This window comes from Triticum aestivum, chromosome 6B (genome assembly GCF_018294505.1).
Source record: "Triticum aestivum cultivar Chinese Spring chromosome 6B, IWGSC CS RefSeq v2.1, whole genome shotgun sequence".
NCBI classification, from domain to species: Eukaryota; Viridiplantae; Streptophyta; class Magnoliopsida; order Poales; family Poaceae; genus Triticum; species Triticum aestivum.
The window spans coordinates 447,347,375-447,366,860 of NC_057810.1; the positions used below are offsets into that span (position 1 = coordinate 447,347,375).

The window sequence follows — 19,486 nt, forward strand, 5'->3', positions numbered from 1 at the left end:
AAACTAGTTTTGCTGCCCATTTCATGCCCACCACTCCTTGATTAGATCCTTCTGAAGCTCATTATGCCTTTCGACACCTTAGATGGCATGATAGGAGGCAATAAAGCGGGCCACCCTCGCAGCCCTCCTCCGCACTCGCACGAGACATCCCAACAACTCATATTGAGAATAGTCTAAATCTTGCCCATGGCAAACATTCTCTGATGGGTGGCTTCTTGGAGGCATCAATGGAGTATGAGCAACGGTTGGTGGAGGCCCGATGTAGTGGGAATGAGCAGTTGGAATTGGGGGTCACTGGATCGAGAGTTTAGAGGAGTCCAATGGCGATGAGTCAAGATTTCATTGTTTCAAGAAGTTACATAGGACGTCAGAGGAGTGTCAAGCAGGCGATTATAGTCCTATCACCTATGGCTGGTCTAGAGAATACAAGATTTAGGGTTGGGCCATATGAGTTAGATGTTTACCCCACATGTCATAGGAATAATTTTGATTTATTAATTTCTTTTGGGTATCCATTGGATTACCCATGCCCTACCCATAGATTTTGCGGGTATGGATACCCATTACCCGTGGGTACAAAATCTTTCCAAGTCATGCCCATGCCCATTGTTTTCGGATAGGGTATCCGCGGGTACCCATACCCATGGGCAAAACTGCCATCCCTACGCAAGATAGTAGACATAGTTGTATGTATAACCATTTGCTACAAACTCCACCGGTGTAGTTTCACCATTTGCAATCTTATTCATGAGTGGTGACCGATTGAGAACATCGATGTCATTCAAAGATCCAAGCATTCTGAAAAAAGCGTGCCAAATCCAAGTCTCCTGATCTGCCACCACTTCAAGGATTATAGTGGAACCCTTTTTCTGGCCGTGGAATTGTCCATGCCATGCCTTAAGACAGTTCTTCCAACTCCAATGCATACAATCTATTGAGCCAAACATACCTGAAACCCCGAGCTTTGTTCATCTTCAAAAGCCTTGCGGTGTCTTCAGCATTGGGAGCTCTCAAATATTTCGGACCAAACACTTGCACAATTTCGACCGCGAAGCGCTTGACACACATGATGGCTTGACTCTCACCCATGGCCAAGTGGTCATCAACTATATCCGCCGGAATACCGTATGCCAACATACGCAAAGCGTCAGTCACCGTTTGAAAGGTGCTACGCCCGAGTTCTCCGGCGGCATTCCTCCTTTGCTGAAAAAACCGATCATGAGTCGCCAGTTTCTCTGCAATGTGTTTGGACAACTCGATGTTCATCCTAAAACGGCGCCGAAAGTAGGACTCGGGGTATGTGGAAGTCTCAACAAAATAGTTTCACATCTATCTGTTGTGGGCATCGATCCTATCCCTCCATAATTTCTAAAGACCGATAACCGAACCACCGTGCTTCAGCCTTTTATTGACGTGCATAGCTAGGATCAATGCGAGGTCCTTCTCCTCTTTAATATCAAATTCTTTCGTCGGAAGAATCGTAGGACGAACTCATCTACAAAGCTGAATTTAAACTAATTTAAAACTACAAACAACATGCACCAAATTCATCTACAAAGATAAAGTTGAAGCAATAGATACCTTGCAAGCGTTTCGTCAAACACCTTGTGGGCACCGAGCTGTAGACGGCTGCCGGGCGCTGTTCGTCGGAGGAATGGTGCGCTCGAGGGGCGGTGATGAGGAGAGAAGGTGGAGGAAGCAGTGGCGGCGCGCGGGGATAGGCGGGGGAAGCGCCGATGGGTCGCCGGAGCGAATGGGGAAGGTGCGGGCGGAGGCGCCAACTCCTGGAGGTTTCAGATCTAGTGGTTGGTGATATTCGCGCCCCCGATTGCCATGTCCAGCGCGCGGGAGCGGGCGCACCAAATAAGCAGCGCGCGATGCCTTTTTCCCAGCGCGTTAAACTAACATTGCCGCACGTGGGATTTTAGCGCGTCTGCTGGAGCGCCGGTTTTGATCGTGCGCACGTCAAATAGTCGTTTTTTCCAACGCGCCCATTGAAGATGCTCTTATACTGTAGCAAAATCCATAGCCGATAGTACAACAAATAATGAATAGAAAAGTGTGCCTATTATTTTGGGCCTACGTATAACGTCCATGTGAGCGAAATCTCATTTGCATCCCTCCTGGAAGGTTCAGCTGTTGTATATTTCAGTGGCACAATCACCCTCCGTCACATGGTTGGCTGATTCTATTGTTTCCTGTGATTACTCTGAACTTCATATGATATGTTTTGTATAGGTAAGAAAAATACCTCAGTAACAAGAGATGGAAAAAAAGATACTACACTGTTCCTTTGGCAGGGTAGCCATGTTCCCACTTTCTAAGTGGACTGCCTCAATAGCTCAGGGCATGCAAAAAAATAACTCTATTGGTCTTTTTTCAATACAATCATCGGGAGGAAGACTGTCGGATCAAATGAATATGTGCACATTCGGTTCAACATATATTTTCACCACGACTCATGATAACTGTGACTTATATGGTACCTTCAAGATGAATCAACTTTTCAAACAAAACTATCGATTATAGGATCAGGGTCACTCCACCAAAATCGATGACAAAAGACGGCCGAGTGGGGCGGCCAGGCGGCCCATTACCGTGCGGGGTGCGTGTTTGGTCGCTATCCATCCCTCGACATACACGCACACTAGGATGTCAAATCCACTAGAGGAGCCAATGCTTGTTGGCGAGCGTGGTGGGATGGGTCTAGTTCGTTGTGCGCCACTATGTTTGTCATTTGCTTGTTGTGCCTTTCTTTTGTTCTTTCCGGTTTCGTATTTTTATTTGGGTTTCTTTCTTTCTTTCTTTTCTTTTTAATACATTGTGAACAATTATTTAACATACGGTGATCATTTTTTGAATACAAACTAATCTTTTTAATATTTATTGAACATTTTTTAATAAACACTGAACATTTTTCTAATATACGATGAACTTTTTTAATATATGTTGAACATATTTTTAATATACACGAACTTTTTAAAAAATTATACTGAACCCTCTCAAAAAAATTATACTGAAAAATATGCTTTTTCTGTTTTGTAATAGGGCTTTTAGTTATTTAGCTCCTCAAAAGAAAATCGTTTCTTTTTTGTTTTTTGAGGGAAAACCGGTTTTTTGTTTGAGAAAAAAAAGCTCTCGCGCCAGAATGAGCCGGCCATTTCCCAGGAATGCAGCGTAATCTGTTTATTGGCCCGCCGAAGTTTTTCTTCCGTTTCTGTACCTACGAACAAAGGCCCACAATGCCCTAACAAAAACTGAGGCCCACAAACCAGTGACCCCCATGTGTCAGTGAGGAAGGCATGACATAGGCACCACCCGCATCCAGCAAAGTCCCCTCGCCGCGCCGCCGCCTCCACCGCAGCTGCGCTTCTGATCTCTCCGCCGGTCGCCGAGACCTTCTCGCGCAGTCGGCCATGGCATCGCAGCAGCCATCCCTCGCCATCCTAGGTACGCTGGCTCCTCCCCTCGCGGTGCTTTCCCCTAATCTTGCGCCCGTCTGACGTAACTCGCGACTGGGGCCAACCGCAGTGCGCGAGCCCGACGGCTTCACGGTGTGGCCCGGCCCTCCCTACCCGCCCGGTTCCAGCCCGCCGCAGAGGCTCCCCAAGACGGCGTGCAGCGCCACGTCCTTCTCTCGCGACGGCTCCCGCCTCCTGGCGACGGTGGCCTCGGCCTCGGCCACCGTCTACGACTGCAGCTCGCTCTCCGTCATCAGGTCCTTCGACCTCCCAGGCCTCACCGCCGCGGCGCTCTCGCCCACTGGCTCGTACCTGCAGACCTTCCAGAAGTCGTCCTCGCCGCAGGTCAAGAATGTCACGGTCTGGCACGTTGACACCGCCACTGCGCTCTACCAGCACTATCAGAAGAACTTGTCTAAGGCGAATTGGTTCGTGCTACTAGAACTTTGGTGCTTAAATTATGATTCATGAACTTGGATGCTTAATTATACATGTACAACTTTTAATAGCGAGGCTGAACACTTCATATGATGGAGTGGTGGACGTTTTTTTGTTATCCAGTGCATCTACTATTGTATCCTTTAGTTCATTGCAGACATTTCATTGACTAAATAATTGCCCGTGGGTTGCAACGGGGGTATAAACATTGGACCCCGATAAAATCCGAACGTTCGGATTTTAAGCATTTCATCCCGAACGTTTTTACATGGCAACTTTAGTCTACGCGAGGTGGCAACTTTAGTTGTTAAGACATGACAACTTTGTCCCAGATCGTTTTTTTGTCAGAAAATTGCAATGTTTGCCATCCTCACGTGAACTAAAGTTGCCATAAAAAAACGTTCGGGTTGCCATGCTTAAAATCCAAACGTTCGGGATTTATCATTGCTGTAAACATTTTAGTAGATGAGATTAAGCACTTACTTGGTAAGAATTTATTGACTTACCAAAGAAAATATTATTTAGGAGAAAGATCAGATATGGGAGGAAAATTGCCATCTTATTGTTAAGCACTTATTGACGTGCCAAAGAATATTACTATTTGGGAGAAAAATCAGAGATGGGACGAAAAAAATCAAACAGGAGAAGGGAATGTGGGACCATATATAGTGATGTTGGACGAAGGAGAGGTTGGGCAAAAGAGAGGGTGAAACGGGAACCTTATGTTCTTTTTAAAGTAAAAAAGTAAATATAATATACTCCCTCCATTCCTTTATGTAAAGTGTATAATTTTTGGCACGGTGACCAAGGCACATAATTATACACAAGTTAGGACAAAATTAACCTTGGCTAAATCATTGATTAGTGGCAAGTAAATCATTGATTAATGGCAAGTAAATCATTTAGGCTAGGAAAGTAAGAGATACACGCAATCTGGAGTAATATAATATATATATGAATGTTCCAAAGCTGCATATACACATAAATATCTCCTATCACCCTTTGTAATGTTTGAAATCACTACTGAATAGGTACGACTATCCTAGATTTGTGGTGCTATTGTTTTAATTTCTAAGACATCCATACCTAGTGTAGTTCCACAAATATTGATTCACACCCAGGGTAATGATTCCAACTAGTCAGGCCTTTGATGCTTCAAAATTTGCGTAACTCTTGTTTCTAGGGTGCTACGTAATCTGAACGGACTGTACACCTAAGACCGCTAATTTCATCTAGCCACAGTTTGGAATGGGTGACGAGATGCATAAAGCTTACTGGTGCATGACATGTTGATTAAATTCACAGGCCAATGGTTCAATTTTCTGCGGACGAGTCAGTTGCTTGTCGGATGGCGACCAACGAGATGCAGTTCTTTGACACAAATGATTTCACTAAAGGGATTGTGTACAAGGTAAGATTACCAGGCATAGCTGCAATGCAGCTAGCAAGTGCTCCAGGATCTCATGTTGCTGGATTTGTCCCAGAGGCAAAGGTATGACTTACTTGCTTTTGACTTTCGCAGTGTTTCTACAGTGAATTAATTTCACAAACTCAATGGTTTTGCTATCTTTCTCCTTCCTTTTTCTTGTAAGTAGGGTGTTCCAGCCAGTGTTCAGATCTTCTCTTGTGACAAGGATGCACAAAACCAAGTTGTTGCCCGCAGGAGCTTTTTTCGCTGTTCAACTGTTCAGTTTCACTGGAACAAGGGGTCTACTGGACTTCTTATTGTTTCCCAAGCTGATGTGGATAAAACCAACCAGAGTTACTACGGTGAAACCAAGTTGCACTACTTGACAACTGATAGGGCCTTTGAAGGAATTGTTCCTCTCAGTAAGTTCTTAGTTTTTGAAATTCTTCACAAGGCTATTTTTTAAAGTCTGGTCACTAATTCTATCAGCAATTTGCAGAAAAGGAGGGGCCAGTGCATGATGTTCAGTGGTCTTCTTCAGGTTCAGAGTTTGCTGTGGTCTATGGATGTATCCTTACATAGTTCTTACATGAACCATAATATTTCAGATTTAATGTCTTGCTGTTTTCTGCACAAGTGTTCCTTGACTGAAACTCAGTTATGCCGGCCAAAGCAACAATATTCAACAAGAAATGCAATCCTCTTCATGAGCTTGGTGAAGGCCCTTATAATACGATAAGATGGAACCCCAAAGGGCGATGTATCCTTGCAATGATTTGATCAGCTAGTCGTGCTGTGTTCTATGGTTTGAGTGTGCGTGTGTGTGTGTATGCACACCCTTTGTTATAGTATGGTTATTAGCATAGCAATATGCGTCTAGCAAATTATTAATGTTTGTTATTGATTGCTTTCATGTAAGAAAAAAAAATCATGTTTAGCTTGGTGATATCCTTAACCCAAGTTTCTCCACCAGTTATTGTTATAGCTGGATTTGGTAATTTGCCTGGTGATATGGTATGCCATTCCGCCAAATTTTGTATTAGGCAATAGCCTTAACAGTTCGAATGAGTAAACATTCTGACTGGGGAAGTCTTATGTGGTTTAAGAGAACCTATGACAAACTATAAAGCAAAAAAGGGCATCTTTTAGTATTTCTATGATAAACTATAAAGCAAAAAAGGGCATCTTTTAATATTTCTTCAAGTGGTTGCCACATAGCTCACAGGGTATTTTTTGTCCAGGCTTTCTGGGATTATTCAGAAAAGAAGTTGATACAGAAAGCAAAGGCTGAATGGTCTGTCATAAGTGAATGGTCCCCTGATGGTCGCCATTTTATGACTGCTACAACAGCTCCAAGGCTTCAAATAGATAATAGGTACTCCCTCCGTCCGAAAATACTTGTCATCAAAATGGATAAAAATGGATGTATCTAGAACTAATATATGTCTATATACATCCATTTTTATTCATTTTGATGACAAGTATTTCCGGACGGAGGGAGTACATTTCCTGCAGCTTTAGCATGCTAGCGGAAATGGTTTAGGATCCTTGCATGATTATCTTATATTTCCTGGTGCAGAATAAAAATATTTGACCACACTGGATCTCTGCAGTTTATAAAGGAATTTGAAAAACTGTATCAGGTATGTCGACAGCATATAACCACTTCTCTGTAATCTGTACCCCTTGTTGGTCCTAAACAATTAGTAACATGTTGAAGAAATAAATATGCCAGCCCTCACATTGCGCTCATGATTGTTGCTTTTCAATTGTGCAGGTTGACTGGAAACCAGAATCTCCTGAAAGATTTGGTGACATTGCTGAGCTCACGATATCTTTGAATGGCATAAAAATTGAAGAAACAAAGAAGCAAGGTTCCAGTATTATCTTATGCTCCATGCTAGCAAGTCTGGACAAATTATTTTCTCCTATTGACTTGTCTAGTTTCAGGACAAGGTTCTAAATCGGCACAAACATCAGGCAAGGCTCCTGTAAATGTAGCAACAAAACCTGCAGGAGCATACCGTCCACCTCAATCAAAGCACACTGCAGCGCTTCAAGACAAGGTAAATATGAAAGATACATCAGATTCTAGTTATCCTGAAATGCTGGGCTTGCTATCATAAACTATAGAACGAATCGCATCTGTTATACGCATCACTGACCCTGTGCTGATCAAATATTGATATTTTTGGGGAATCAAATCTTGACTTCATTTGCTCGCTTGCCACTTTATACATACTGAAGGGTACGGTGCTGTCTGAGCACACTTTGCAGACTTCCTCATAAGAATTGGGGTCTTTGCTATGTGGACTAGAAATGTCGAAAGAACAGAAAAAACATGATGCCAAAAAATCATATGAATAATCATGATGGGCATCCTAGGATGAATCCATTCTTCAAAGCGATCTTGCTAATTGTACCAGTAAATGAATAGGTATCAGGTTAATAAAACCCGAACTGTTTCCGCCTTCCTCTCGAACTAAGCTATTTCTGGTCGCTCCTGAAGTCCTGCAATGCAGCACACTGCATGTGCATAATGTTGTGGTCAAACAATAATAGCCTAGTCTTTGAGAGCAGATATATATTATGGGAAGATGTCCCACCAACTCATTTATTACCTAGAGAAACGAGTCGACATTTGGCATTTGTTTGTTTATTCCTGCAGAGTATTTTTAGTATACTACTCCCTCCGTCCCATAATATAAGACGTTTCTGCAAGCTATATTAGGTTGCAAAAACGTCTTACATTATGGGACGGAGTAGTATAAAAGAGTATACCATTGCTGCATGCATCTACAGGTTAGATTACCAGCATGTGCAATGACATTATGCATTCTACGGCATTTTACTGAAATAATACTGTTTGCTGGTTCATGATTTTGTATCGTAACCTGATTACAGCACTAATGGATACCGTCAGGTTAGATTACCAGCATGTGCAATGACATTACGCATTCTACGACATTTCACTGAAGCAACACTGTTTGCTGGTTCATGATTTTGTATCGTAACCTGATTACACCGTTAATGGATACCGTCAGATCTTGTTTGTTTTGGTTGCTCTGTAATCCCATAACACGGTATTAGACCAGCCTGGTACAAATTTGTTACCGATCGAAATCGTCCATAATGAAAAGCCGCTATAGTCCCCCCTCGCTTTCTCCTCTGCGATTTACTCTGGTTAAAGCGTCGCTGTCGCGGTGCCACCGCCACCAGCCGTCGACAACCCGTCATTGCAGGCGCCGCCGTCGCTGCTGCAAGCTGTAGGCCTCGCTACAATTCGACATCTCCCCCAAGATACGAACGATGTGTCCTCCTAACTCGCTCCCCATGCGCGGTAGGGAAGCTACATTGGTGTCCCCTGTGTACCTTCCTTCTCGGCTTGGACCTGGACACCGTGCTTCCAGCCGGTGGTTACATCGTCCTCGGCTGATACATACCAAACTCTGGTATTCATTAATGTTACAGCATAGGAAGCCAAACGAAATATGATCTTTGCCCATACTGTTTATGTTACATTTGCGTTTGCGTTACCAATCTGGAACCAAAGACTTCCTTAGTTAATTATTATTTTGTACTCCGTATGTTATACTACCTGCAGCACTCTGTTTTTAGTTCAAGTGAGTGAGAAAGCTCTCATTGCTCTTATATCATATACTGACTTTCTACATTATTTGGTTGAATCGCAGCTTTTCGGTGGCCTTGCTCCTACCGGGTCAGTTTCTTCATCACGGCCTGCATTTTCTTGTTTTTATCTTATGCCGCTTTTGGCTCTATGCATAAACTCACCAACCTTGGAAATGAAACAGAGGGGAGATGAGCAAAACTGCATTGAGAAATAAGAAGCGGAGGGAGAAGCAGAAGGAGAAGAAGGCTGGGGAAGGCTCTTCCGCTGATGACAGCTGATCCACTAGCTTGTTTTGGCATTTTTCGCTGCTGAGTGAAATTCATAGTGACGAATAGTTCCTTCATTTGGGGAAAAAATGACTATTTATCTTGTGAATGTGAAATGACGCTTTCCAGTTACACTGTAATACTATGTGAGACTCGAGACAGAGTATTGCACAAGAATGACCATAGAATTTTACTTTACTTTTGGCGCTGAACGCACCGACAGTTTGTCTAACTACATCACAGAAAACAGTGGAGCTATTTTATTTTGTTTATGAGATGCATGTATTTATATTAAGCTAAAGAGAAGTGCCGCCACATGACACAGAAAGAAGTAAACGATCACATTGCCCCCCTGAGCTTTAAAACTGGCTATTTCATTCCCTGGAGTTTGCAAAACTAGATAAAGCACACCCTGAGAGCTTTGATCTGCTCCGACGAAGAGCGAAGCCGACGCAGCCTTGCGTGCATGGCAATGACCATGACTGGACTATCACATTCCACGCCACCCAGCGAGCAAGATCGACGACACCAACACACTTATTTTTTTTCGAAATGGACACCCACACACATTTGTTGACAGCATCGCATCCCTATTCTTTTCAGGCAATACTTCACAGCAGCAAGAGCGCGAGAAACAGATAGAAGAGCAGATGGAATGCATTTTCTTTGGTTCATGATATTCATTGCACAGTGGCACTAATCTTCCATGTTCTTTTCTTGTATTAGAGGATTGTAAACCGATGCAAAGGATGCCAACGACATTCAAGGACCAAGTGCTTATATCAATCTTCAATTTAGCGACATTGGTTCTCATATGGCTTTTACAGTTCCGATCCATTGCAAAACAGGTGACCACCCATGACCTACATCTGATTAGCAGGCTAACCATCATAAATAAGGAATAATCGGTCTCTTCAACTACAAAATTTCCAACAACTTATACCCACATTCAAATACTTGACAAACCAGAGACAGAAATACAGGCTAACGAACAAAGAACAACACCATCTCTGCCCCATCAGGAAACTCCATCCATGTAAAACATTTGCGCCAGCCAAGCAACGCAGCCAGTACCCATCTCACCCACACAACACCCAACATATTCTTTCAAGTGTCAAAAAAGGACGGTGGAACGCCAGAACTAAGACTTCTGGGCATGTGGACGCCAGTTCCCTCTGCAAAGCTCCTCCATAAGATGAACAAACTTTTGAGGCTGCTGCCACCACATGGGTTCCGTAGCAGCTGGCCTTTCGTACCGCTCTTCTTGAGAGCCCTCGTTTTGCATGAATTTCTCCGAGAAACTGCGCCATTGTTGCATGGAGCGCTTCAGCCGGGCAGTTCGCTTGCCAGTAACCAGATATCTAGTGTAGTCCCTCGCAAGACGGTACAGCTCCTCCCCTCTGATAATATGGATGTACTGCACACCATTACACAAAAATACAAGTGATTTAGATTAAAGTCACGAGTGCTTAATGTTAAAGATCAAACTAAGCACAAATACACAACTATGAGACTTTGTACAGGTATAAAAGTCACTTGTTATTCCCATATTGCATGTGGAGGATGCAACCTATTCATAGGCAAGAAAATTACTTCATAAGCACATGGTACGCTTTATACATAACTAACACACAATCTTTCAATACAACCTGAACCAAGTAAGCAACCAGCAATGAACTAAAATCTTTCAATACAACCCGAACCAAACAGCGACCAGCAATTAACTAAATTTTTTCATTACAACCCGAACCAAGCAAGCGTCATGCAATGAACTAAAATATTTCAACCTGAACCAAGCAGGCAACTGGCAATGAACTAAAATCTTTCAATACAACACGAACCAAACAGCGACCAGCAGTAAACTATCTGTCAACATAAAGCGTTTGATGACTAAAACATACTCAGAGAAAACTATTTTGGTACAAATGATCGATGCTGGTTCTAATCACAAGTAAAATGCTACTCCCTCCGTTTGGAATTACTCGTCCAAAAAATGAATGTATCTTAGATGTATTTTAGTTGTAGATACATCCATTTTTGTGACAAGTAATTCCGAACGGAGGGAGTAGATGGCACGGTTATTGTTCTAAAAACTAACTATATAACAAGGAATTTCCTAAAATATAACCTAATTATTTACTGAATAGCCATTAATCATTATAACATAACTAGAAAGTGGAGCTACACTACAGTTTACAAATCAGGAGCCGTAGATGGAACGAAATAACATTCTGAAAGAAAGGATAAACACAACAAGAAAGTAGTGATAGTTACCACAAGTATAAAAGCAACAGTTGCTAAGATAACTTGGACTACTTCATCCAATGATTCCTTGAATGATTCATCTTCTGGGCCACCGGAACCACCATTACCTCCACGCCTGTTTCCATTCCCTCCACCTCCACCAGATGCTTGTTCTCTCAGCTTGGCGAATTTCTCTTTCAGCACATCTTGTAAGGGTCGTGGCTTTTTTGCATCAGCCATGGCCTTCTTCAAATGATCCATAAAGGGCTGTAGCAAGGCAACAAACAAGTTAGGCTGACTGTCCTGCTACACTCCTAATAGAAACCAAATCAAATGTATGTACATGCACCTTTCCAGCACAAATCATACAGTGCATAAATTGAGAATATAGAACTCTACTTGTGCCCCATACAGCTAACCTTTACTTCTATGACCAAGCCAGAACATGCACCTAACTAGAAACCCAGAATATTGTTTGAATATGAATACAAAACTGTGCCTGTTACAATAACTTGGATGGTCCCACATAGGCTCTATTCTGATCAAATAAGCAATCATCAGTTTTTTTGTCAACAGAGAGATATCAGACACAAGGAAAAATAGCCTTTCGACCAACCCAGATTACACGAGTTAAATATCATAGTTTCAGGAGCATGCCATAAGCATGTTTTTGGAGAAGGTGGAGCAAGGTTGAAACAAATAATGACAGATATGTTAGTTCGCTTTGAGAAAAGAACAATAGAATTCATGACTATTTTATGGGTTCAGACACATACTCCCATCATGCATAAACAAGCATAGAGACACGGAATATGCTTACATCATTGTCAATCTCGGGGTTCCCTTTTCCACTTGAGGCGCATACAGGAGTAAGCCTTGGGTGGCTAGCAGCAACAAGAACAAGACGTGGGTAGATATGCTTATCAAGCTTGCGAAATCCGAGAGGACGTGGCCGTAGGGAATACTGGGGGACAGGTAGTAATCTGCAGGTCTTCCCAAGACCCATTATGGGTCTGTCCGCAATGAGCCCAGTATGAGGCTTGCATGTTGTAGCTTGGAAATAGCTCATGGTTTCCTTTTGCTTGAATCGCCGAATTCACCAGAAGACAAGCCTGTAGATTTATAGACAGCATGAGATTTTTCTTGAATACACGAAGATGGGTTTATCCATCAGAAGCAGAAGCAAGTACGGAACAATAAATGAGGTAGGAGCAATAAACCAATCCATGTTCTTGTATTCACCATAGTTCAATCGTACAAGTGGAAACATATTAATAAAGGGCGGTCATATGCTTGGTCTGTCACGCACTTTCTTACAAAATAGTCCCTGATCTATATGAGAATCAACCCGCAATACCAAGAAAAACGATTCGCCAAAATAAAAATAAAAAAGACTAATATTTAGCATAGCACTGCTTCGGGCCAATTCGTATATAGATACAAAGGTGTTTCGAGCCAGGATCGAACTCACAACCTAACCTCCCCGTCAACAACTGTACAGCCAACTGGGCCAGTTGTCGGTTGTGCTCTAACAGACTGTTTCGTTTGATAATTAGTAGTCCCGCCTCGCTTCCTTACACAAAATTTTCCTAACTTAAATATGTTGGGGACTTCCCTACAGAATTAAGGAGGCGCCTTGAGAATCAACAAAAATAGGTGAGTCCGGTCTGGGGAACAAAGGAATTTAACTTAGCCGGGTGGCTGCACGCTCCCTATAAGAAGAGAAGAGTCAATGATGAAACAACACGTGCTTAGTATATAAAGAGAGAGAGACCCAATACAGTGTGAAACAGACCCAAGAAGGAAACGGGCGTATTCATCAGTGCCTATGAAAGAGAGAGGCCCGATACAGAATGAAACAAGACCAAGAAACAGCGTGTGTATGTGCCTATAAAAGAGAGACCCAATAATAAAGAATGCATCGGTTATCCATGCAATGCACAGAGAGAATGCTCCTGCTCACGCATGCATTGGTGCCTATAAGAATGCTCCTCCAATCAGCGAACGCTATGCCAACGAAGACTGGGAAAAAAGACAGCAGAGGTAATTAAGCCAAGCCGGGCCTAATAATAATAAATCAGGACTCATCCACTCCATGGCCCTCCGGCCATTTAGAACCCTATAAATAAATCAACGGAAATCCATGTGCTAAATTTGTACCAAGTAAGCCTAATTCATGTGTACTAACGGAAATCCACATGCTAGATTTGACAATGAAGAAATCATAATGTTGAAGAAAAAAGTGTAGCTTTATTACCAATTAATCGATTGAAAATCTAGCATAAACGCTAGCCACAATATCAACGCAGTTGTTTTCTACTAAATATAAACTAGAAATCCACGTGCTAGATTTGCACCAAGTAAGCCTAATTCGCGTGTTCTAATGGAAATCCACGTGCTAGATTTGACAATGAAGAAATCATAATGTTGAAGAAAAAAGAGTAGCTTTATTGCCAATTAATCGATTGAAAATCTAGTATAAACGCTAGCCACAATATCAACGCAGTTGTTTTCTACTAAAGAGAGACTGGATTTATTAGTAGTCATAAAGATCATGTGGAGGCAGCACTGACGTCTAGCTCGACGAGATTAATTTCTAAAGCTTTAAGCATTCCCTTGCGCTAGCGCTGTTTAATTACAGGTGTGTTGCGCGATGACCGAGCTCATCATCTTAAAACTGACAGCGTTTGGATGTGTTGTCATGGGGGGTGAGGGGTCTTGAGCCATGCTTATTGCACTAGGTCGCTAAGATATTAATTATCTCCCGTTGCAACGCACGGGCATATTTGCTAGTAAGAAGTAAAGTGGAAATACATCAAGCTGTGAATCCATTGACGGCTTCAATTTCATCAGACAATCTTGAACAGGACAATTTCTCTTCTCCAGATGGTAAACAAAAGCAAATGTGTAAGATGCTCCCTTGTGGTTTAATAACCACCTGGAGGAAACATTTAGTAGTGTGATCCCCACAATCTCAGATGTCAATTAATCCTATGATGAGTATATAATGCCAAATGCCAATCATTTAAGTTGTGCTCAGCGAAGGAACTGCCTAAGCATACTTTTGCGGATCCAAACTTCTTTGTTCTTTCAAAGTCTTCTTCTTGCATATAAGAACGCAACTCTTGCAATTCCATGGATTTGAGTAGTAAGCGGCATCCCCTCTGAGTTGTGAGTAAGCGGAACCATTCTGTTTTTGTTCTTCTCCAGATTCTGGCCAGTAGGAATTTGCCTCTTCTTTTTCCAACTGATATGGCCGATAGGAATTTGCCTATGGTTTTTCCAACTGATATGTCGATATAGAAAGATCTCCTTATTTCAAAACCGCGGGTTCTCGCGTCATTTTCTTTAAAAGATATCAGATCACCGTGGGAAACTTTCAAATGAGTAATGGTACAGAATTCACAACTAAACATGCACTACCTTGCTCATGCTCAAACCAACTTATGAGAAACCACATGTTAAGTGGATAAAATTATGCGTCAGGAATGATGACGCGGAAAGATTAAAAAGATATACGGACACACAGCTACAAGGATACTCTCGTCCCTTCCCATACAACAGAATGAACTTTCTCCGGGAACCCCGTCATCACAAATCACATGCGGAAACGCAGCGGGCCGGAAAGGGGGTCGTAATTGGCGGTACGAAACAGTATGTTTGTTGATGCTGAAACAGTGAGGGGTTCAGATTCCCCGCGGCAATTTATATGATCAGGTGCCTAGGGGGTGAACGACAGCGCAAGGTAGAGCATCCTAACGAACCCTAACCGAGCAGAACAAAAAGTGGAAGGTGCCGCTACGCACACGACGGGCAAACCAAACGGACACGAGCGCAGGGGAGCACGCGAACGCCGAAGGCGAGGGTCTCGGAGCATGCGAATACGCGAGAGGGAAAGAGGGCGGCGGAGAAGGTGTCACGGTCTCTTACCTCGAGCACCACGGCGGCGGAAGCGGAAGGCTGGACCCCGGCGGTGGGTGGAGGCGAGGCGGGGTTTCCGCGTACGAGGGGGGAACGAGAAGATGGGACGGGGAACAAGGAAGGAGGAAGGGAAAGAGGCGATTTGGATTGGGGTCCTCGTACTCGCTCGGCTCCGGCAGTTTTTTTTAGAGCACTCGGGTCGGGAAGGTTTTTTTTTTTTTTGAGACATACTCGGGCCGGGAAATGGTGAGCCGTATGCCCCTATCCCAGCGCCGCGCAGTGAGAGAGTTGATCGGAGCCCACAGAAACGGGTGGGCTCCCCGCTCCGCGTAGCTGCTCGGCCCTGTTTCCTGAATCGGGGTTTTCCCCTTCTTTTTAACCGGATTTATTCTGTATTATTTTCGGGGTATTTTGGTTTTGTATTTTAAGTTTTTTACTTTTTAACCTATTAAATGGAATATTTTGAATTTTGGACAAAAATAAAATTATTGATTATTTTAAATTTTTGGAGTATTTTTTGAAAGTCAACATTTGTTTTTCTAATTCATGAATATTTTTGAAATACGGAATAATTTAAAAATTAAAGAACATTTTATGAAAAGCCATAAAAACTTTTTCAAATCTGCGAATATTTCTAAAATATTTTTTCGAACTTCGGGAACAATTTTTATAAATTCAGATTATTTTTAAATCCTAAACAATTTTTTTGACGAAAAATTCCAAATAATTTTTAAACAACCAATTAACAACAAAGAAAAAGAATAAAAAAAGGGGCACCCCACCTCATTCATGTGCCGGCCCAAAAGCGCACGAGGGTGCTAGGGATGCACGTTTGGTGGGTATTTTGACCCATAGGTACCCCGCCCTGATATCCCATGCTAGGCCACTTACAGCGATAACGATATGTGGCGCCTGAAGCCGATTGCACCCCGCCTCATTTTTTTTGTTCGGTTTCTGGACCGTCGTTTTTGTTTCGAGCCATCCCCCCCCCCCCCTCTTTGTTTTTTTGACAGAATGACAGTAAGGGGAGCACCCCTACTTTTCCCCTCTTTGTTAATGCGTGAACATTATCCAAATTTGTCAACTTATCTCAAATTTGTATTTTTATTAAATTCACAATCTTTTTCCTAAATTCATGAAATTATTACTATTTTATGTGTTTTTTCAATTAGTTTTATAAATTCGCAATCTTTTTAAATTATTAATTTTCCCAATTGTTTTTTTACAAAATAGGGACTTTTCTCAAATTCGTGAACTTTTTCATTTTCTCAGTTTTTTCAAATTTATGATTTTTTTCAAACTCGTGATCTTTTTTTGGTTTTGTTTTGTGAACTTCTTTCGAGTCAACTGGGCCACTGGTCAATGGTCGACCGAGCAACTAGAATCGAAGCGAACCGTGAACGAGGGAACCAGGTGGTGCGTGAGTGCTCTTTTTACAACTCGCGCATAAGGCGCCAATTAGGAGGACTCTACGCCCTGAGCGTCAAATTGTATAACGGGGCTCCTATACGGGTCGTCCACTAGGGGAGCTCCTAATCAGCGCATTCGGCGCCCGTTACGCGCGCCGGCGCTCACAGAAACCTGTAATGGGTCGTGGCCCAAAAAACTTCGCTCTCACCGCGAGAAGGAAAAGGTTTTACATAGGTGGACTGCGAGTCGAACTCCAGTCGCCAGCGTCCATATCAATCACATTAACCAGCCGGCCAAACTTAGTTCGTTGATTGCTTGAAGAAACAGCTCTATTTGACACTTCTTTCCGTACAAACCTTAAAACATATACCAATATTATATATCCTCTATAAATTATTTGAAAAAAGAAAAGGTTGTACCAATTGAAAAAAATCGCAAAAATGGAAATAATTCATGAATTTGAAATATTCCATCGATTTTAAAAAAATCAGAATATTTGAAAGAAGTTCATTGAATTTAAAAAAAAAGTTCATCGGATTTGAAAAAAAAATCACTAGTGGTCGTCATCCCTCAAAAAAAAAAATCACTAGTGGTCGTCGCCTGTCGCATCAGGAAACCCACGACCGTTCCCGGCGAGCTGCCGTCCAGATTTTTCTTTTCGTATCAATCTTGCTTGTACGTAACGGGGAAAGCAACCGGTTGCTATTGCAATCGTGACGCCCTCTCCTCCACGGCAAAATGCAGCAGCCGGTTGCTTATTTTGGCTAGTCCGACATATTTTTAGGACGCTTCTCTTCTCTAGATGCTCGGGGAGTGTGTGGCTCGCAGGCTGCTCATCATACTAATAAAAAAGAAAAAGAAAAAGAAGAAAGAACGTGAAACGCAGGCTGCGTACGCTGCTGGAGTGAAGCTCGCAAGCGTAGACGCGGTTGACGTTCACGTACCAATTCGCAACGTGCACGCGACGACTGCAGTTTGACCAAGCCCTAGTTGGACTTGGACAAAAGGGTCAGACGCTCACACAAAGAGGTCATGTCAATCACTGCCCCCCGCCATCCGGAGAACCCTATATAAACAGCAGCGAACCATCGGGAACTTGACATCGATCACACGGGCTAGCCACAGAGCAACGAACTCGAGTCATCAGCAACGAACCATGGCGCGGGTGCTGGCTCTCGGCGCCGCCGCGGCTCTCCTCCTCCTGGCAGTGGCATCGACCATGGCGGCCGCGCAGAACTGCGGGTGTGCCGCGACCGAGTGCTGCAGCCGCTGGGGGTTCTGCGGCACCACCGGCGAGTACTGCGGCACGGGCTGCCGCTCGGGCCCCTGCACCGTGCCCGTCACCAACAACGTGTCCGTGCCCGCCATCGTCACGCCGGCCTTCTTCGGCGCGCTCGTCGCCCAGGCCGCCGACGACTGCGCCGCCAAGGGCTTCTACACCCGCGACGCCTTCCTCACGGCGCTCGGCGGGTACCCCGCCTTCGGCCGCACCGGCTCCGACGACGACTCCAAGCGGGAGATCGCCGCCTTCTTCGCCCACGTCAACCACGAGACCATAAGTAAGCTCGCCGCGCACGCCGACTGGAACGTACTCCATCAGTTCACCACGCCTCCTGAGTCCTGACCATGAGCTTGTACTACGAAATGAATTGCAGAGTTCTGCTACATCGACGAGATCAACGGGCCGAGCAAGAACTACTGTGACCCTACGAACGCGGAGTGGCCGTGCGCCGCCGGGAAGGGCTACTACGGCCGCGGGCCGCTGCAGATCTCGTGGAACTACAACTACGGGGCGGCGGGACAGAGCCTCGGCTTCGACGGGCTCAACGACCCGGACGCCGTGGCGCGGAGCCCCGTCTTGGCGTTCCAAGCGGCGTTCTGGTACTGGATGAACAGCGTGCACGACGTCATCGTCTCCGGCCAGGGGTTCGGCGCCACCATCAGGGCCATCAACGGCGCGCTCGAGTGCAACGGCAAGAACCCCAGCGCCGTCAACGACCGCGTCGCCTTCTACAAGCAGTTCTGCCAGCAGTTCGGCGTCGATCCGGGGACCAGACTCACCTGCTAAGCTCACTGTTTAGGACATCTCGTCTACTTATTCTTGGTTGTTGCATATGTGCGTGCATCTGATTCGGACCGACATATTCAGGATAAAATTGCTTTCGGATTTGATACTATACTTGTTAATTGAGATAAATACGCTAGTGGTGCTTTTAACTTGTCATTCACTTTAGTGCCCTAAACTCGAAAAATACACCGAACTGGTTCTAAAACTTGGCACGGACGTGCAAATACGGTGCTAATCAATCCGTAGACATAAAATGCACCCACGTATTATTATTTAAGTACTATATACGACTCTATGACTAATGAGCCCGCCCCTCAGTACATTGGAGAAATTAGTAATGAAAAAATGCGACGGACAGGAATCGAACAAGCAACCTATTGCCAGCCCACTAGTTGCGCTAGCCACTATACCAAGCACGTACTGAACATAAAAAAGGGCCACTTAATTTATATGAATTATTTATATTATACAAACATTGTTATAATTCATATATATTATTTCATGACTGTCTATTTTAAATATTCGTATATCATTGTTAAATATAACCCATGACTGTGTATTTTCAATTTTTGTTTACAAACAGTTTGAAACACTCATATATTATATTTAAAATAGTTTTTTTCCAAATAATTAGTTAAT

The 19,486-nt window shown here is 43.6% G+C and overlaps 3 protein-coding genes across 3 annotated transcripts; 2 read left to right on the forward strand and 1 right to left on the reverse strand.

The window, feature by feature from the left end:
• The first annotated feature begins 3,235 nt into the window (after positions 1-3,235).
• LOC123137412 (eukaryotic translation initiation factor 2A) lies at positions 3,236-9,402 on the forward strand. Its single transcript, XM_044557165.1, has 13 exons — positions 3,236-3,450; positions 3,532-3,889; positions 5,205-5,391; positions 5,495-5,729; positions 5,807-5,875; positions 5,966-6,067; positions 6,281-6,321; positions 6,549-6,682; positions 6,887-6,950; positions 7,085-7,181; positions 7,258-7,373; positions 9,000-9,025; positions 9,120-9,402. The coding sequence occupies exons 1-13, from the start codon at positions 3,417-3,419 to the stop codon at positions 9,214-9,216; spliced, it is 1,560 nt and encodes a 519-aa protein (XP_044413100.1). The 5' UTR covers positions 3,236-3,416; the 3' UTR covers positions 9,217-9,402.
• Positions 9,403-9,965: 563 nt separating this feature from the next.
• Positions 9,966-15,555, reverse strand: LOC123137414 (uncharacterized). Its single transcript, XM_044557166.1, has 4 exons — positions 15,379-15,555; positions 12,269-12,560; positions 11,479-11,715; positions 9,966-10,621 (listed from the first exon to the last, which is right to left on the reverse strand). The coding sequence occupies exons 2-4, from the start codon at positions 12,515-12,517 to the stop codon at positions 10,346-10,348; spliced, it is 762 nt and encodes a 253-aa protein (XP_044413101.1). The 5' UTR covers positions 12,518-12,560; positions 15,379-15,555; the 3' UTR covers positions 9,966-10,345.
• A 2,308-nt stretch (positions 15,556-17,863) lies between these two features.
• LOC123134222 (chitinase 6) lies at positions 17,864-18,983 on the forward strand. The gene is made up of 2 exons (XM_044553507.1): positions 17,864-18,338; positions 18,435-18,983. Exons 1-2 carry the CDS (start codon positions 17,936-17,938, stop codon positions 18,845-18,847), a joined length of 816 nt encoding a protein of 271 aa, XP_044409442.1. The 5' UTR covers positions 17,864-17,935; the 3' UTR covers positions 18,848-18,983.
• Positions 18,984-19,486: the final 503 nt, after the last annotated feature.

Coding starts and splice junctions, on each gene's coding strand:
- LOC123134222 (XM_044553507.1), top strand. CDS start 17,936: ATGGCGCGGGTGCTGGCTCTCGGCGCCGCCGCGGCTCTCCTCCTCCTG. Junction 18,339..18,434: donor CGTCAACCACGAGACCATAA/GTAAGCTCGCCG, acceptor AATGAATTGCAG/AGTTCTGCTACATCGACGAG.
- LOC123137414 (XM_044557166.1), bottom strand. CDS start 12,517: ATGAGCTATTTCCAAGCTACAACATGCAAGCCTCATACTGGGCTCATT. Junction 11,716..12,268: donor ACCCCGAGATTGACAATGAT/GTAAGCATATTC, acceptor GCCTTGCTACAG/CCCTTTATGGATCATTTGAA. Junction 10,622..11,478: donor CTGTTGCTTTTATACTTGTG/GTAACTATCACT, acceptor AATGGTGTGCAG/TACATCCATATTATCAGAGG.
- LOC123137412 (XM_044557165.1), top strand. CDS start 3,417: ATGGCATCGCAGCAGCCATCCCTCGCCATCCTAG. Junction 3,451..3,531: donor GCCATCCCTCGCCATCCTAG/GTACGCTGGCTC, acceptor GGCCAACCGCAG/TGCGCGAGCCCGACGGCTTC. Junction 5,392..5,494: donor GATTTGTCCCAGAGGCAAAG/GTATGACTTACT, acceptor TCTTGTAAGTAG/GGTGTTCCAGCCAGTGTTCA.